General features: G+C 59.8%; 7 protein-coding genes across 7 annotated transcripts; 2 read left to right on the plus strand and 5 right to left on the minus strand.

The window, feature by feature from the left end:
• Nucleotides 1-38: 38 nt before the first annotated feature.
• On the plus strand, nt 39-1455 carry COLE_03942 (uncharacterized protein; the record flags this gene model as incomplete). Its single annotated transcript, XM_018420334.1, has 3 exons — nt 39-246; nt 281-605; nt 681-1455. 3 exons carry the CDS (start codon nt 39-41, stop codon nt 1453-1455), a joined length of 1308 nt encoding a protein of 435 aa, XP_018279568.1.
• Nucleotides 1456-1581: 126 nt separating this feature from the next.
• On the minus strand, nt 1582-2112 carry COLE_03943 (uncharacterized protein; the record flags this gene model as incomplete). The annotated part of the gene is made up of 3 exons (XM_018427331.2): nt 1582-1758; nt 1913-2018; nt 2057-2112. 3 exons carry the CDS (start codon nt 2110-2112, stop codon nt 1582-1584), a joined length of 339 nt encoding a protein of 112 aa, XP_018279569.1.
• A 731-nt stretch (nt 2113-2843) lies between these two features.
• Nucleotides 2844-4267, plus strand: COLE_03944 (uncharacterized protein; the record flags this gene model as incomplete). The annotated part of the gene is made up of 4 exons (XM_018420044.2): nt 2844-3232; nt 3298-3472; nt 3511-3955; nt 4056-4267. The coding sequence occupies 4 exons, from the start codon at nt 2844-2846 to the stop codon at nt 4265-4267; spliced, it is 1221 nt and encodes a 406-aa protein (XP_018279570.2).
• Nucleotides 4268-4953: 686 nt separating this feature from the next.
• On the minus strand, nt 4954-5164 carry COLE_03945 (uncharacterized protein; the record flags this gene model as incomplete). The annotated part of the gene is made up of 2 exons (XM_018422894.2): nt 4954-5068; nt 5127-5164. The coding sequence occupies 2 exons, from the start codon at nt 5162-5164 to the stop codon at nt 4954-4956; spliced, it is 153 nt and encodes a 50-aa protein (XP_018279571.1).
• A 494-nt stretch (nt 5165-5658) lies between these two features.
• On the minus strand, nt 5659-6120 carry COLE_03946 (uncharacterized protein; the record flags this gene model as incomplete). Its single annotated transcript, XM_018424789.1, has 3 exons — nt 5659-5721; nt 5773-5963; nt 6003-6120. 3 exons carry the CDS (start codon nt 6118-6120, stop codon nt 5659-5661), a joined length of 372 nt encoding a protein of 123 aa, XP_018279572.1.
• Nucleotides 6121-10057: 3937 nt separating this feature from the next.
• Nucleotides 10058-11879, minus strand: COLE_03947 (uncharacterized protein; the record flags this gene model as incomplete). The annotated part of the gene is made up of 4 exons (XM_018426601.2): nt 10058-10318; nt 10353-10532; nt 10567-11082; nt 11142-11879. 4 exons carry the CDS (start codon nt 11877-11879, stop codon nt 10058-10060), a joined length of 1695 nt encoding a protein of 564 aa, XP_018279574.1.
• A 299-nt stretch (nt 11880-12178) lies between these two features.
• On the minus strand, nt 12179-15106 carry COLE_03948 (uncharacterized protein; the record flags this gene model as incomplete). The annotated part of the gene is made up of 1 exon (XM_018424790.1): nt 12179-15106. The coding sequence occupies one exon, from the start codon at nt 15104-15106 to the stop codon at nt 12179-12181; it is 2928 nt and encodes a 975-aa protein (XP_018279575.1).
• Between the last annotated feature and the right edge of the window lie 56 nt (nt 15107-15162).

Below are 15162 nucleotides of genomic sequence, written 5' to 3' on the forward strand. Positions count from 1 at the left end.
ATCAGGCCGCGTTTGCCCCCTCGCTCCCATCCTCGCCCATGTCTGCTCCTCCGCCCGTCACCGCCCCTCCGCAGTCCGACTACGGGCGTCTTTTTAACATCACGCTCGACGCGCCCGCCGCCCCCGTTCCACGCGTATACTACCCCCTCTCACAGTCTGACCCACCCGAAGGCCTCGAGCTCCACCCCCTCGCCGTGAGCGGCGAGGCGGGCGAGCGCGTCAACCTCGCAATCTTCGCCGATGGGTGTGGGTCTCTCCCCAGCTCGGAAGCTCACACCAGACACTGCGTCCGACCGCGAGACCTTTCTCACCGACGCGCGCGCTCTCGCAGCCGACATTGTGTCAGGTGACAGCGCGATGGCGCACGTCGCCGATCTCTTGAATGTTTGGGGCATTTTCGCGCCCTCCGCTTCTCCCGGAATCGGGATAGACGAGCCGCTTCCAGGCGCGCCGTTCGGACTATATAGGCCTGGGCGTGAGCTGCGCGCCGTGTATGTGGGGCATCCGGGGCGTGCGCACGCCGCCTGTGCAAAGTTTAAGGAGTGTGATCAGCCCGTGTTGCTGGGAAACGACGGGTTGTACGGAGGGTTGGGAGGGACTTTCACGTGAGTGATCATGCCGACAACAGATGAGGGAATACAGCGGGCGACAGAGTTACCCCATGGACACGCTGACCGCAGCATCATCACCGCTTCTCAACGTAACGGGCCGCTTGTCCTCCGCCATGAGCTGGGACATAGCCTCATACCCGTCGGCGAAGAGTATGAGGGTGGATTCGTGTATTCCGGTGTAAACGCCGACGCAGTGGAGAACGTGCACAAACTCAAGTGGAAGAGGTTCTTGTCCGATCCGGAGCATGTGAGGGTCGAGGATGCCAAGGTCCCATTGCAAGCATATCCGTGGCACGATCTCGACGAGGGCAAGTACGTCGTCCGGTTCGAAGGAAGCAACAGGAAGAGGGACAAGAGGAGATACACCTCTGCCCGCCTCCGCCTGTCCCTCTCCTCAATTCCGTACGCGTCGCACGTGCGCCTCACCCTTAACGGGGTAGTGGTAGACCTCTCGCCGCAGTTCGCGGAGGACTGGGACGGCGTGCTCGATCGGCGGTGGGTCCACCTGCCCCTGCCAGATGGCCTCCCCGCTGGCAAGGTGAGGGTTGAGGTGGCTCTTACGAACGAGGGGAGGAGGGCGAAGGCGGGGCAGGGCGGCAAGATGCTCTCATCTATCGAGATCGCTGAGTACGCCGAAGATTTCCAAGCCGAACCTGGGTTCGTGGGCGCTTTCCCGACATACGACGAGAATGGAGACGTGAGCCTACGCCCGACGAACGAGGACTGCCTGATGCGTAACGTCAACCAGCCCCATTTCTGCGTCGTATGTGCGCACGGACTGAGGGCAAGTCTCAAGCGGCGGATAGCCCGGAAGAAGGGCACCGAGGCCGCCGTGGGAGTATGAATCACGAGTGATCACGAGCGAGCAACCAGGAGCGACGACGAGCATGGTATTAGTCACATGTAGCTTGTCATATCGTACTTGCTATAAATCTAATCACATCTACTGGGCTGCCTAATGCGGAGTTGTCTATTTGGCCGCCTGGACCGCCTCGGCGGCGGCGACTGCCTCCTGATACTCCTGGGATCCGGCGACCGCCTTGTCCTCCTCGAGAGCGGCGATGAGGTCCTGAAGCGCAACCAGCGCCTCCTCGAGCTGCTTGCGCGTGCGGGGAATCATCTGCTGCGAGTCGGCGACAATACGTTCCTGTCATCAGCTTCCTCTGATCAGGTCATTGTGTGCGCCCGGGGTTCTCGAATTCCCGGGGTCTGGGATGGCGATGCCGAGGGGGGGGGGGGGGGGGGGGGGGGGGGTGAATTTATGAGGTGAGAGGTGGCAAGAGAAGTGCAAGCCAACTCACAGCCTGACGAATGTCCGCGCCGTCCGCACCGCTTGCCTTGAGCTTCTCGAGGTTGGCCTGGGCGACGGTGACTTCGTCGGCGTAGATGCCCTCCTCCTTGTGGAGGCTGTAGAGTCAGCGTCAAACCCAAACATGTGAGCGTACCGCTTGACGACGCCGGTCTTGATCTTAAGCTGTCTGAGAGCCTGGGGGTCTGCCATGTTGCGATATGCAGTGTGCAATGTGAATGCGATGGATTGTTGACGCGTAGCTGCGTCAATGAGCGCGACCAGCAGTGATGTCAGCAGCAGACCATGCGGGATGCGCAATTAAGCGCCAAATCCAGATTAGCGGGGGCAAATAGGATTAAGTTGCATTGTGTAATTATGGGCACATAATTATGTACCTGAAATAGGCCATAGCGCCTCGTCAAGCTCCCGCTCCCTGCGCTATCCCGCCTCGGCCGCCTCGCGCCTCACGCCTCGCGACCGCAACCACGCCGCTCATTCCGTCGTCCTCGTCGTGTGCTCCCTCGCTCTCAATCTCTCCAACAACAGTCTGTACCACACTTTCCCTTCGACGTTGCGACTTCGCCTCCTCCTCCTCCTCGCTCTTACGATTCTTACGCTCCTTTCGCCCCGCCTGCCCTTCTCTCTGAGTTCTCGCCTCCATCCCCCTCCCTCGGTCTTCCTTCACCTCTCGACCACCTTCATCTCTGCGATCTCTGCGCCTCCACGCGAGCTTAGATTGCGCCATTCACTATCCTCACGTTCAACCTCCCTCTACTCCGCATCAACAGGGTGGCACCTTCCACGTCCCTCCCCAGCGACGCCCACTCTCCCTCGCCCCCGCTCGGTGCGGCCTGCTCCACTCCCCACGCCCCCCTCCGCATGGCACCCCGATGAGCCGCCGATCTCCACGCGCAGCGCCGCGCAACTTTCCATTATCCAACATGCCACTCCCAGTCGCGAGTGCGAAACATGCGATCCGCGGCTCGCGGCTCAAGACGCTCCTTGGCGTCAGCGTCCTCGCTACCGTCGCGCTGCTGATATACGCGTTTCACGGACACCCACAACTGAACCTCAGCCGGAAGGGCGAGCCGGTGCGCTCAGAAAGGCAGGCCAAGCAGCCCAAGCCGTCAACTACGACAGGAATATCAGAACTGGTGGAGACGCCGGCGGTGGAGCTGCAGCGCTCATTTGAGGAGCCAGACTTTGCGCTGCTGTCGGGCCGTCAGCCGCACCAGATCGGATGCGACGTGCCGCTCGAGGGCGAGAACGCGGGCACTCTCATTTTCCTGGGCATCTTCTCAAGTGCATCTGCGAGGCAACGTCGTGACTTGTATGTGTCCCGTACTGCGGCCCTGCAGACCTTTCGGAGCGCTCACGCGACTCCGCTGATATTAGGTACCGCCGCGTCGTTTTGCCAGACTTTCCACCCGACCTCTTCACAGTCAAGTTTATCCTCGGGCAACAGGCGCCTGTCGAAGGCTTGAATCCATCACAGCGCATAGCAAGCGCAAAACTGACCAAGGATGTCCAAGAAGAGATGGCGGAGTTTGGGGACATGGTCATGCTGGACGTGAGTCGCACTCGTCGCAGCTGCAATGCTGAAGTCAGATCGTCGACAACATCGACTTTGGGAAGACGCATGCGTACTTCAAGTGGGTGGCGCACGAGTTTGCAGGCCATGGACTCGTCAAGGGCCGGCCACGCTTCGTAATGAAGGCGGACGACGACACCTTCCTCGTTATGCCCAACCTGGTCTCGAGCTTCATCGACCTAGACTGCAGTCGCAACTACTACTGGGGAACGTCGGCGGGGCGCTCGGGATATTTCCAGGATTACTTCCGTGGGTTGGCGTACGCTTTGAGCTGGCCGCTCGTCAGTTGGATTGGAAGCGCAGATATGCCGTCTGCGCACGTTGTGAAGATTGAGGACGCGAGGACAGGGCAGTGGCTGCGCATGCTCGACAAGACCACAGATCCAGTGACACGGTTCGACATGGGCTGGAACATGGGCGACTGGAACCAGCTGCATGTGACGGTGGACACGGTGGCATTGCGTGAGTATTCAAGCGATCGAGTTTGGGACAGCGCGCGAGATCGCCGGCACATCGAGCGAGAGAAACCCAGAACGGTGCTGCGTGTTAGTGCTGACTTCAGACTGGCTCAAGATGGACGACTGGGTCGAGGAGCAGGTTAAGAAGATCCACGACATTTGGATGCTGGCGGGACGACCATATGAGCCCGACAACGGCATCGCGCGCCACATCAGCATTGCGAGCGGAAAGCGGAAGCCAGAAGCAGCTACGGCAGAGAAGCAGAGGCAGAAGGAGATGGGGTGGGACGTCCAGGACAACGTCGAGGACCTGTAGACGTGCATGCATTACATCATGGGTTAGGGGGCGCAGCGGTTGGGCGTCGAGGATGTGAAGGACGAGATGTGCTGGTCGAGTATCGCGAGAGAGGAACAAGCGCTTCGACCAGGTGTAGACGACCAGGTGAAAGCCTGTGGCCTGTAAACAATATGCCTATGATAAGAATGATGAACGCGACACCTCCCCTCTGCACATTACGTTGGAGGCAGCAACGCGTTAAAGCTGACAGCTCGCTCACACTCGCACACCAAGTTGTGGCACAGCCCGCAGTCAATCAACGGTCAAACAGACATCTCGTTAGCTGACTACAGTGATCATACCACCCTGTCCGGCAGTGAGTTCTCATCCCTTTCGGGCCTTCGCTTGGCGATCAATGCAGTCAAGGTATCCATATCGTACAACAACTCGCACCGACAAGCCCACACCTCAAGGCTTAGAGGGGCTTGGTAGGCAGCTGGGTCGGGAGGATGCCGAAGCTGGCGTCAGCGGGTTCTCTCAATTTCCGGAGCCCGGCTTCACCAGCAGGAGGCAAAGTAGGCGGGAGGGAAAGGCAGATCGCTGGTATCGCAGGAATGCAGCATCTGTCTCTGAGCTGCGCAGGTCATACACGGCACAATCTTCCTCATGCTCGCTCAACCTCCACTTCTGCCCTGCCCCGCGCCCGTGGCCCCCAGCTGCCCGACTCACCGCTTCTTGATCGTCACACGGTGCCGGGAGAACTTGTCATCGGGGGAGAAGCGCGCGGGGTGCGCCGACTTGGACGGCTTGCCCGCGACAACCTTCTTGACGGTGTAGACGCTGCTGTCAGCCATGCTCTCCGGGGCGCTAAGTGTTGTCTGGAGCACGGAGTACGTACCGGTTGCCGCTGGCGTCGAGGGTGTACATGAGGTGCATGGTGGCGATGTGTGGTGGTGGGGTGGTGCTGTGAGTGTTGCTGCTCGATGCTCGTGATCGTGAGGTGAGTGCCAGTTCAGAGAAAGTTCAAGAGACGGGAGCAATTTCCATCCATATTTGCGTGGCATAAGCCACGTGGTGTTATCAGGACCGCCGGTGGCATACTTGTCCCATGCAATAGAATCCCTGGTTGATAATTCGTCTCGTTCTTCAGGCGTGCGACGCCGTTTCAGAACTCCCACCTTCTCATCTCAGAGCCGCAGGCACTAATGGATATTACGCTATTTAACTCTGACCTCGTTTTCCCCTGCACTTGGCGGTGCTGGCACCCCAGACACTGCGCGAGACCTCAACAAGATAATGTCCATGCATACAAACGAGCGACTGACACTACCGGCGTGCGTGCTAACCTGTCCAGCAGTTCTGTCGGACCTGCCGTGCGGATCTGCTCACTGCCTGCAGTGATCCCAATAAAAGCAGATGAAGAAGGCGACCTAGGCCAGCCCGTAGATGAAGTTGCGGCACGGGCCACCACAGGTTCCCCGGGACTTGGGGCACTGGCATTAGTATCATCCCGCTTTCCACTGCCTCGCCTTGCCTCGACTCACCTTGACAAAGCACTCGCTGTCGTCCGTAAGCTGGCCACCGATCTCGTTGCCGCACCAGCACTCCTTGCCGAACTGCACCCCGGCAAACTTGTAACCAGCCGCGGCGCACGCCTTGGTGCACTTGCGCGGCGAGTTGCGGTTGGAGGAGTAGGCAAAGTGGGGGAGGTAGCGGTTCATGCCGTCGTAGCAGTCTGAGATTAGCCGTGACCAGAATTGGGTAAAGGACGCACCAAAGTGGCAGCCGTGCGACTTCCAGCCGGCGGGAGCCGAGGGAGGAGCACGAGCGTCGAGCTCGGGCATCGGCGAGGCCGCGACGAGGGGGAGGGAGAGGAGGAGAAGCTTGAGCATGGCGAGCAAAGGAGTGTGGGCGGGGAGAGGGAACGGACGAGGCGGGACTCGGAGCGGGAGGCGCCTTATGTACTTGTGCATCTGTAGGCCTCGAGCAGTGCTCCGATAGCGCTGGAAAAGGGGTGCATACGTCCTGGGAACCTCTGGAGCTCATCGCGGAAGAGCAGACAGACATGACTTGAGCAGACGCCGGGAGCCAAGAGAGAGGAGTTTGCCCCAACGCCACGGCCCTGCGCCGCACGCCCTGCTCACGCGATCCTATGCCGCGCCGCGTGCCGGACAATCTGCACAGATACCGTAGGCCTTTCCGCGCATGGCCGTTCCGTTCTGGGGTGAGCCGGATCAAGATGCATCGAGATTGCCTTTCCTGGTTCAGTGTGGGTGCCTCTGTTCCTTGCTTCCGAGCGTCGAGAGAGGAAGATCTGCACCCCTCCAGGGCATTAAAGTTGGCCGTAAGCCTGTCGTCCCGGAGGGTCCTGTAAAGTCCATGTCCGCCCCAGCGCGTGAGTGTCTGTATATTAACAACTGGATGTCCACACACAGTTCTGCACTGTGGCGGCGTGGCGCTACTTAGACAGGCGTACTTGGATATCAATAAGTAATACATAATCGTGCGGGACTTTTGACTTCGTCTGGGAGGCTGGGTGCGCGAGTGGTGGGCAATATACCGTTGCCGGGCACAGGCACGGAGAAGTACCGCGTAAAACATGAGGCACTGGAATGGGGCGTCTCCAGAGTCTTATTCCTTGGCGCACGTCGCTCGACCGAGACCGGCAATGCCACGAGAGGTCGGTCGCGAGCTCAGTACCTCCGTTAAGCGAGGTCGTCTTGAACGTAGATGGCGCTGATTCCTTTGACTGGTAATGACTCGCGCCACAAAAGACACAGTAATTATAGGAGTGCAGATGACACTCACGGCGAGGCGCGCCAGCACTGACGGCCCACGACATTCCTGTTTGAAAGAGGGAGACTTGTAAATTCCTGTTTGAAAGAAGGACACTTGTAACAGGAAGTATGACTTCCACAAAGAATGGCTTCCTGTCCAGCATTCCGAGGCTCCCAATCTCACGCTCTGTCGCCGGCACGTGGTACTAGGGCCAGTGTTGCTAAACGTGGGAGGATTGCAACGAAGCTGCCGTTGCCCAACGACTGCAAAGGATAGCTTGCCATGCCGTCCTACGCTCTCACAAGCAACGGAGTGATTTGTAAAAGATGCCACGTTCTTCTGAGCGGAAACAAGACGACACATGTTGGAAACGATGTAGGCACCCAGAAATCTACGCAAACCTCTGCAGCTATCCTCGTTGTGAACTTGATGATTGTCGTGGTTTCATCTCATATCTCGACCCTGATGACGGGAAGTTCGCTGGCATGCATTCAATACCAGGAGCAATGTCTGACTAGTCACAGACACACCGTGTCGAGCGAGCTCACTTCATCACAACGGAGCGGCGGTCTTCGCTCAGCCTGTCGTTAAGCGACGAAGGTTAGGGCTGCACGTCCACAATCTGCTCTGGTAACCGAGGAGGGTTAATTACGCAAACGGCAGACACAGCATAGAGCAATGCTGTATCACTTTCCCGGTATGACTTCCTCCTGCCTTCTCCTGGCGTTGTCATTTGGACGGGACCGGGTGACATTTGTGCTGCTACGCGCGAAGGGGCCTGCACCGAGTCCAACAGACGATTGGATCGGGTTACGCAGAGCAGATAGACTCGTCAGCATCCCCGCCCTCGTTGAGAGTGTGACAAGTCTTCCACTGTTCGCCCATGCTCACAGCTGGTGCCGCAATTCAGCACCCGACGCCGATGTTGTGCAAACGAAACCTTAGCGACCGTGGATGAATAGACCGTTTGTGACGGGGATAATTAGGCAGAGCAGCGTACTAACGTATGGTCTTCAGGTAGTCAGGAAGCGCGGAGCTGTCTAACGCACATCATTACTCCCGATGTTCCATGCCATTGGCACTTGCGTGGTGCTGATGCACGCGCGCCGTGCTATCTCAACGAGAGACACGCCATCCTCCACCTGTGGCAGCTAAGCTTTACTGAGGAACAGCCAGTGAAGTAACTGAGATACCCATTGTATAGCGTGGACATCGGTATGCTTCTGTGACTAGCGGTAGCCTTGGGCTGCTCTTGGAGACCATCGACGGCCGGCAAACGGAGGAAAGAAACGATATCTGCAGCGCGGGGGCGAGGAAGCGTGGAAGACTGAACGCGATGTAAGTGTCGTCGACATACTACAATAGGTCCTACCGTTGAAAATGTGTAGAGAATGCTTGCAACTATGTAGCAGACGCATCACCGCGTCGTACGAAGCACAATGCTCGCGTCCCCCGTTATTTGGCGGAGGTGCACATGTAGAGTGTTACACGGTGGACACGAAACGTCGGGTGGTGCCTGAATCCACCAACCACGTGGATTAATGCCACACCCTCGGCGAAAATCCTCGTGCGGGTATTGCCGACAAACTGGTTTCGAGGTAGTGTTCGACGTCGCCAACGTACTCTCTGACCCTCACCAAAAGCAGCCAAAATGGAGAACGACCGCGGTACGTACGGCGACGACGGCGGCATCAGCGACGACGGGAGACGCATGCTGACGGCCAGGTGTCCTTGTCGACCTTTACATCCCCCGCCACTGCGCGGCTACCAGTGAGTCGCGACGCGCGCGAATTCGACCGGGAATGGAGAACTGGGACGGGTTCGATTCGACTGAGCGATAGCGAGCGCGCATACGACATGTGCGCGGACGCGGGCGGCGTGGATACGCCAGCGGGGAGACGGAAGGAGTAGCGGAGCGGGAGGAAGGTGGAAGCACGCCCGGAGAATGAAGGGAAGAGCGCACGCGCACACGAGCGACGCCGCGCGACTAGCGTCATACGGCGATGGCACGCTCGTCCCGTGTGCTCGTGCTCGGCTCTCTATCGCGCGGACTCTGCTCTGCGCCCATCCGCGTTCCGCTCCGTCCCTTCACGGCCTCCCCGCCCATCGCGAGTCGTCCCTAGTGCTCAGCCTGCGCCGCCACGCGCCTCGTCCCAATCCCCGTCCCAGTCCCAGCGCGCCATCCCACGCCCATCTTCCGGACTCTGACTGACCCCAGACCGCCTCATCACGGCCAAGGACCACGCGTCGATCCAGATCACTGTCGCCGACGTCGACGCCGAGGGCAAGGCCATCAAGGGCCAGGGCTCGACCATTGCCCTCTGCGGCAAGGTGCGCCAGCAGGGCGAGGCCGACGACGTGAGTGAAGCGCAAGCGCCGGAGCGGACGCACTGTGAATCGCGGGCCGTACTGACACGCAGTCGATCAACCGCATTGCCACCAAGGAGGGCCTCCTCAAGGGTGTCTGGACCTACACCCGGTAATGGGATGTAGGAGGGTGTATGCATAGGTCGATACATTTCAGCGGGAACCGCGAGCGCTAGTGCGGCCTGAATCAGTGGACTCGGGCTGTTGGGTTGTGATGTCGTTCGATGCGGACGAGGAATGGCGGGTTTGTGCGTCTATTGAGGCCGTTGCATTGCGCGTCGAGCAAAGCCCACAAAGAGCGCAGCAGCACTGCGGAGGGGCATTGTGCGTCGGCACGGCGCGTTCGGCGCGTCGCGGTCACGGACATGGCTCCAGAATCAGTTTACGTACCACAGGCCTGCGACGAGATTGATTGCTTCCGCTCCATCTACCAACGCTGCGAGCTCGGAAATAGAAATCAGGATCTCTGCATTTGCCCACGACCAAGTGGAGCGGTATATGGGTCAGTGCTTCCATAATCTCAGCGCTCTCAGCATGTTTTGAGCGGAAGCGGGTTCAATATGTTCAACGCTGTGAGACCCGAGACTACCACGGAACCTCACAGCGCGGTTCACAGTGCTCCGCTTGACCACCGAAGTTATGCAACTGGAGGGCGCAGATATCTCTTAATCTAGCATCTACACATTACAGACCCGCGCCCATACGGCTCATCTTCTTGTCGTGCCCCCGTGTCCGTGCCGCATTCGAGTGTCCCCGGCTTCCCTTATTCCCGCGGCCACGCCCTCCCCCTCCACGTCCGCCACGCCCGCCACTGCCACTCCCCCCTCCGCGGCCACCTCGCGAGGACTCGCCCCCGCCGCCTCCGCCGCCGCCGTCTCTCTTGGGCGTGGCGTCGTTGCTCGGGCGCAAGTACTGGTGTCTCTCGAGGATCGCATCCTTGTGTGGCTGCTGTTAGCCGCCACACCTGTAGTACACCTACGTTGCGCTCCAGCATGATCTTCCACCCCTCAATCTGGCTGTCGTCCATACCAGTGCGCTCACGTAAGTCAGCGCGGGCGGCACTGCGCCGCGTTGCTGAGTCGCGACTGAATACTGCGGGAGTCTGTATGTACGCAATTTCGAGAACAACCTGCACATTCTCTTTGCGCGCTGGCGTGCGCTTTCGTCAGCCGGCCCTTCCCCGATCAACATACCTGTCCGTCCTCGCCCTGTGCATCTGCTTCTCCGTCACTGCCTTCGCTGCTGTCCTCACCGTCGGCAACAGGGCCGCGGGCGGGCGCGACATCGTCCTCCTCATCCGATCCGTCGCCATGAGCTTCTGCTACTGCACGGGCGGCAGCCTCTGCCTCCTCTTCCTGCGCCTCGACCAGGCGGAGAATTGACGCGCGCAGGGCGTCGGGGATCTCTGCCGGCGCCTCGCTGTCGCCTTTGAGTCGCAGCTTGGAGAGATCTACGTCGTCCCAGCCGCCGCGACGCGCCGCCTGCTTTGTAGGAGAGGAAGGGCCGGCGGCGGCATTAAGCGAGGCTGCGACGGCACGCAGTTCGTGCAGGTCTGGCGGAAGGGTGCGCGCCAAAATGGCATCGACGAGAGGCGCAGCTTGTTCCGAGGCAGTGGCGCCAGCGCGCGCGCTGAAGGCTGGGTGGGCGAGGGAGTCAGCCAAGAGATGGGCAGGAAGGGAGGGGAAGAGGTTGAGCAGGGGCTGAAGGCGCTGGGGTCAGTGTTCCAAGGCATAGGTCGAGATGCCAGAGCGAGGGAAGGTGTTCTCACCGGATCGTCCCGCCGTTCATCATCATGCAGCGCCCTCAGCGCCTCCGCGGCCTCCCCAGGCTTCTGGGTGGAGAATAATGCGAGGTCAGCCGTGACATTCTGGTCGACAAGGGGCGTGCCGGTGCGTGCCGGTGGGAGGAGGGCGCGTAACCTCTCGCTGTTCTCGAGGAGGACACGGAGAAGCGTGAGCGTTTCTGCTTTGGCCCGGATATTTGCAGACTGGTAAGCAGTGACGAGGGCGGGGACGAGGTCCGGAGCGTGCGCGAGCACAATGTGGGCGGCGGGGAGGCGAAGGAGGGCGTGGAGAAGGCGAGCTGTAGTGAGGAGGGGGAGTGAGGGGTCGGTGGGGGAGTGGGAGGAGGAAGGTAAGGAGGTGATGGCAGATGGGGCACTTGCAATCATCGCAGCGAGTTCAGCCTCCCGCTCCTTCAGCAGTGAGGACAGGGCAGGCGACAATGCGCCCACCTCGGACGGATATGCAAGGAGCGCGTCAGTCAGTGTCTGAAGAGGAATTGCGGCGGGATCTTCGGCTGCGAGAGACGTGAATGCGTGCAGCGGGGCGAGAGGGACAGGTGGAGGATTGTCGCTCAGGCGGGCGCGGGCGAGTGTGCGGAGAGCGAGCGCGAGGGGCGGCAGGAGCGCGCGCGGGCCGGATGGCACGGCCTGGGTAACGGCGGTAGCCAGATGCGGCAGCGCCGAGGCGGCGAGAGAGGCTGGTGGTGGGTCGGCCGGGAGCATGAGTATGTTGGTGATTGACGATGAAAGTCAAATCTAGGACCAAAAGTATGACGGAGATGCATCTCGCTCGGATCCGAAGGGATTGTCGGATCACCTTCCCTACATCCGAGATGTGGTTTACTCAACTCGCACGGCGCAACTCTCCTCACTGGCATTGCTCCTCTTAGGCCCATCACGCTCCATTTTCTCAACTTTACATGCACGGACAGACTACAATGCGTGTAGATAGTCTATATGGAAGGCGTATCGACGCCACCTCAGAAAAAATGCTAATGATGCAATAGGTGAGTACAAGGAGCTCATGAAAGCTCTGGGAGAGGCTGCAGCTTGCCGCTGCCAACTAGCATGCCTTTGCGGCCGTAGAGGTTGATGAAGACACAGAGGTTGAAGTCCGCCGTCTTGACCATACGGTCGACTACAGCTCGAATCTCGTAAAGTAGAGGCTTGAAGCCGAGTTCTGCGGCGAGGGCAGCTTCGTTGGCGCGCCCTGCCTCCAGAGTGTCCATGAAAAGTCTGTGAGCGGCCTCGATGCTTGGGGACTGTGGTCGATGGTAGCGCTCGCGCGGATCAGACGTGCTCGCGCCCTGGCCCGTGAGTGGCTCGGTGAGGGTCACGAAGCGGCGGGAGTTGACGCGAAGGCGCGGGGCCACGGGTTCACGCACGCTTTGCGTGCACGGCCTCGAGTCAAAGTTGGACAGGTCGTACAGGAACGACTCTGGCTGCACGCGATGAAGGAGGAGCGTATTTGTGAGCATCAATTGCGTGAGCTGGCGCAGCGACGCCAGTGACGCCCTGTACATCGGGGAGGAACGATTCGCGATGCCCCTGCCAATGATAGCGTCAAACTCGCGAGCGAGACGGTTTACAAAATGCTGATGGGGATCGGAGGGCTTCGTCTCGGGCCACAGTCGTCCAGACACGACGCGATGTGCCATGTGCAAGCTGATGTCGGACGGGTGGCCGGCCTGGCCGCCCATGAGGCCGGATCCCACTGTCATAATATGCTTGTAGGTCTCACGGACTTGGGCGACTTGGTCTGCGACCTCTCCTTCAGAGGCGTTCGGGTGTGCTTTGACGTAGTGGCTCCGGAAAGTCGACAGTACGCACTGGGCGATCGCAATGTCGACCATCTCCGCGTGGAAGTTCTTAATGCGACACGCGTCCATCTTGAAAACCTCTGGGACGACGACTTTCGAGGGAAGGACGCGCAGGGGGGGAGGAAGCTCGGGGCGACGCGACGGTACTATTGGCGGCCACACCTCCGTGTCCTCGACCCAGTCGCCGTATACAAGGTCGATGAAGCCATCGGCAAGAGAGCGGATCGCAAGTTCAGAGTTGACTCCGCACGCACACTGGGCCATCAAGTGGCGGCGCTCCTGAGGCATGGCGGCTATGGCGACGCGCTTTGACGCAGCGTGAATCCACGCAAAAGTCTTGGAACTCTCGAGCGAGCGCTTGGCGGCAGCGAGATAGTTGAGAAATGTTCCCATTTCGTTATGCTCCGCTTGCTGCCACAACAGGTTCTTCAGCGACTGGACCTGGTGGTTGGCAATGTCGAGCTTCATAACCTCGACGCAGTCAAAGCACTTGCGCAGCCCCATTACGATGTCCGGGGTATGTTCGCTTGAACCCGTAGCAATCGCGACCATTTCATCGACCATGGCGTCACGCACTGGGGCACAGTGTACTTTCATCGCTTCGCCAATGACACGGAAAAGGTCTGGGTCGAAGGTTCCACGTCGCACTTGCAACGTGAGAAACTTGGGATCGAGTGCTGCAAATAGTGCAGGCACAAGTGAGTGCGTAACGCTACTTGGAGGGTAAGCGGGGGACTCAGTCGGGTGGCCATGTGGTGAAGGAGTGGAACAGGGAGTCGTCGAGGCCATGAGCGACTCGAATATGTCGCGCAGAGTCTTGATGAGCGTGGGGAGACGGCTTGGCCACACCGCGCGGCTTTCTCTCCACCACTTGGCTTCGCTCAGCCCTGGCGTCCAACGTCCGCAAATGCACCCCTTGATACTGGCTGTGCTGCCCGGGCCATCCCAGCGCGTGCACCGGCACCCTTGCTCAATTTCGGCGCGGATGCAGGCCCAATACCGATCAAACTCCTCGGTCGCCGGTGACGGGTCTACGATTTGGGATCGATGCGTAGAGAGAAGCGCATATGATGTCGATGGAGAATGTGCTGGAGGACGGACAGGTAGGAAGCTGATGTTCTCAAACAGTAATTCGTGGCGCATTTGAGGGAGTCGTAGGACCTCACTGGTGTCGAGGATTTTCAGAGAGCTCATGTTGACGGGGGGTTCTCTGGCAGCGGGGAAGAAGTTGTCCTGCGCACGGCCGCGGATCTGGCGCATGATACGGTCTCCTTCCGCTTGGTCGACAGCATCCTTGATCGACCAGTTGCGCATCCTCTTGCGTGGTGCCGCGCGATAGTACTTGGCGGCTGAACGCGCGAGGCGCACCGAGTGCGAACGATTTGTTTCAGGCGGGTCGGACATGGAACGGAATCGCTTGAGAGAGGCGGATGGATGGAAAGGAAGGCTTGGAGTCCAGCCGGCCTGGGACACGATTCTCTCCATGGGCTTTTGCTGTGCGTGGTGAGCCCATTCGGTTTCGACGCCGCGATGCTGCGAGGAAGGGGGCGTTTGGGAAAGGACGGCGGCGGAAGAGACGTTGCCAGCATTGCCCATCTGAGAAGCAACGCGATCGAGAGGTTTGCAAGTGAGCAGCTCCGGCTCCTCGGGGGAAGGCGCAGAAGTTGCCATATCTGTATGCTTTGGAGCTGCTGGGACAATGTCGTCGTCACGGAGGATCTGCTGGAGTGGGTCTGCAGATGTCAAGGGGATATTGGATCCGATCCCCATGCGCGTTGCAATCGAGTCCACAGCGGAGGGCGAAGCGAAAGCCGCGAATATGGATGGTTCTACCTGTGAGGTAGTTGAGGACGGCGCATGCCTAGCGACAGCCTGGACCGAAGAGTCGCCGTGGGGCGAGCAGGATGGGACTTGAGCGATGCTGGGGCTAGGTGCGAGTTTGGGGCTCGGAGGGGAGCCTGAGCTAGTTCCCATCTTGGGACTCCCATGAGCAGCGGATCGGGGGTCCCGATACTCGACCAGGGTAGACTCTTGTGATGGGGGAGAGTTGCGGTGCCCGCCTGGTGCTGATGTTCGCGACGGCCCAAAGGACGATCCTCGGTCGACGTAGGCGTTGGGGTCCGAGTCCATGTTGCGTACTGATGTGAGAGGGCAAGAGCGGTAGGCGCTGCTGGCAACGCGGTTGA

Source organism: Cutaneotrichosporon oleaginosum (genome assembly GCF_008065305.1).
Source record: "Cutaneotrichosporon oleaginosum strain ATCC 20508 chromosome Unknown ATCC20508_contig03, whole genome shotgun sequence".
Classification (NCBI taxonomy): Eukaryota; Fungi; Basidiomycota; class Tremellomycetes; order Trichosporonales; family Trichosporonaceae; genus Cutaneotrichosporon; species Cutaneotrichosporon oleaginosum.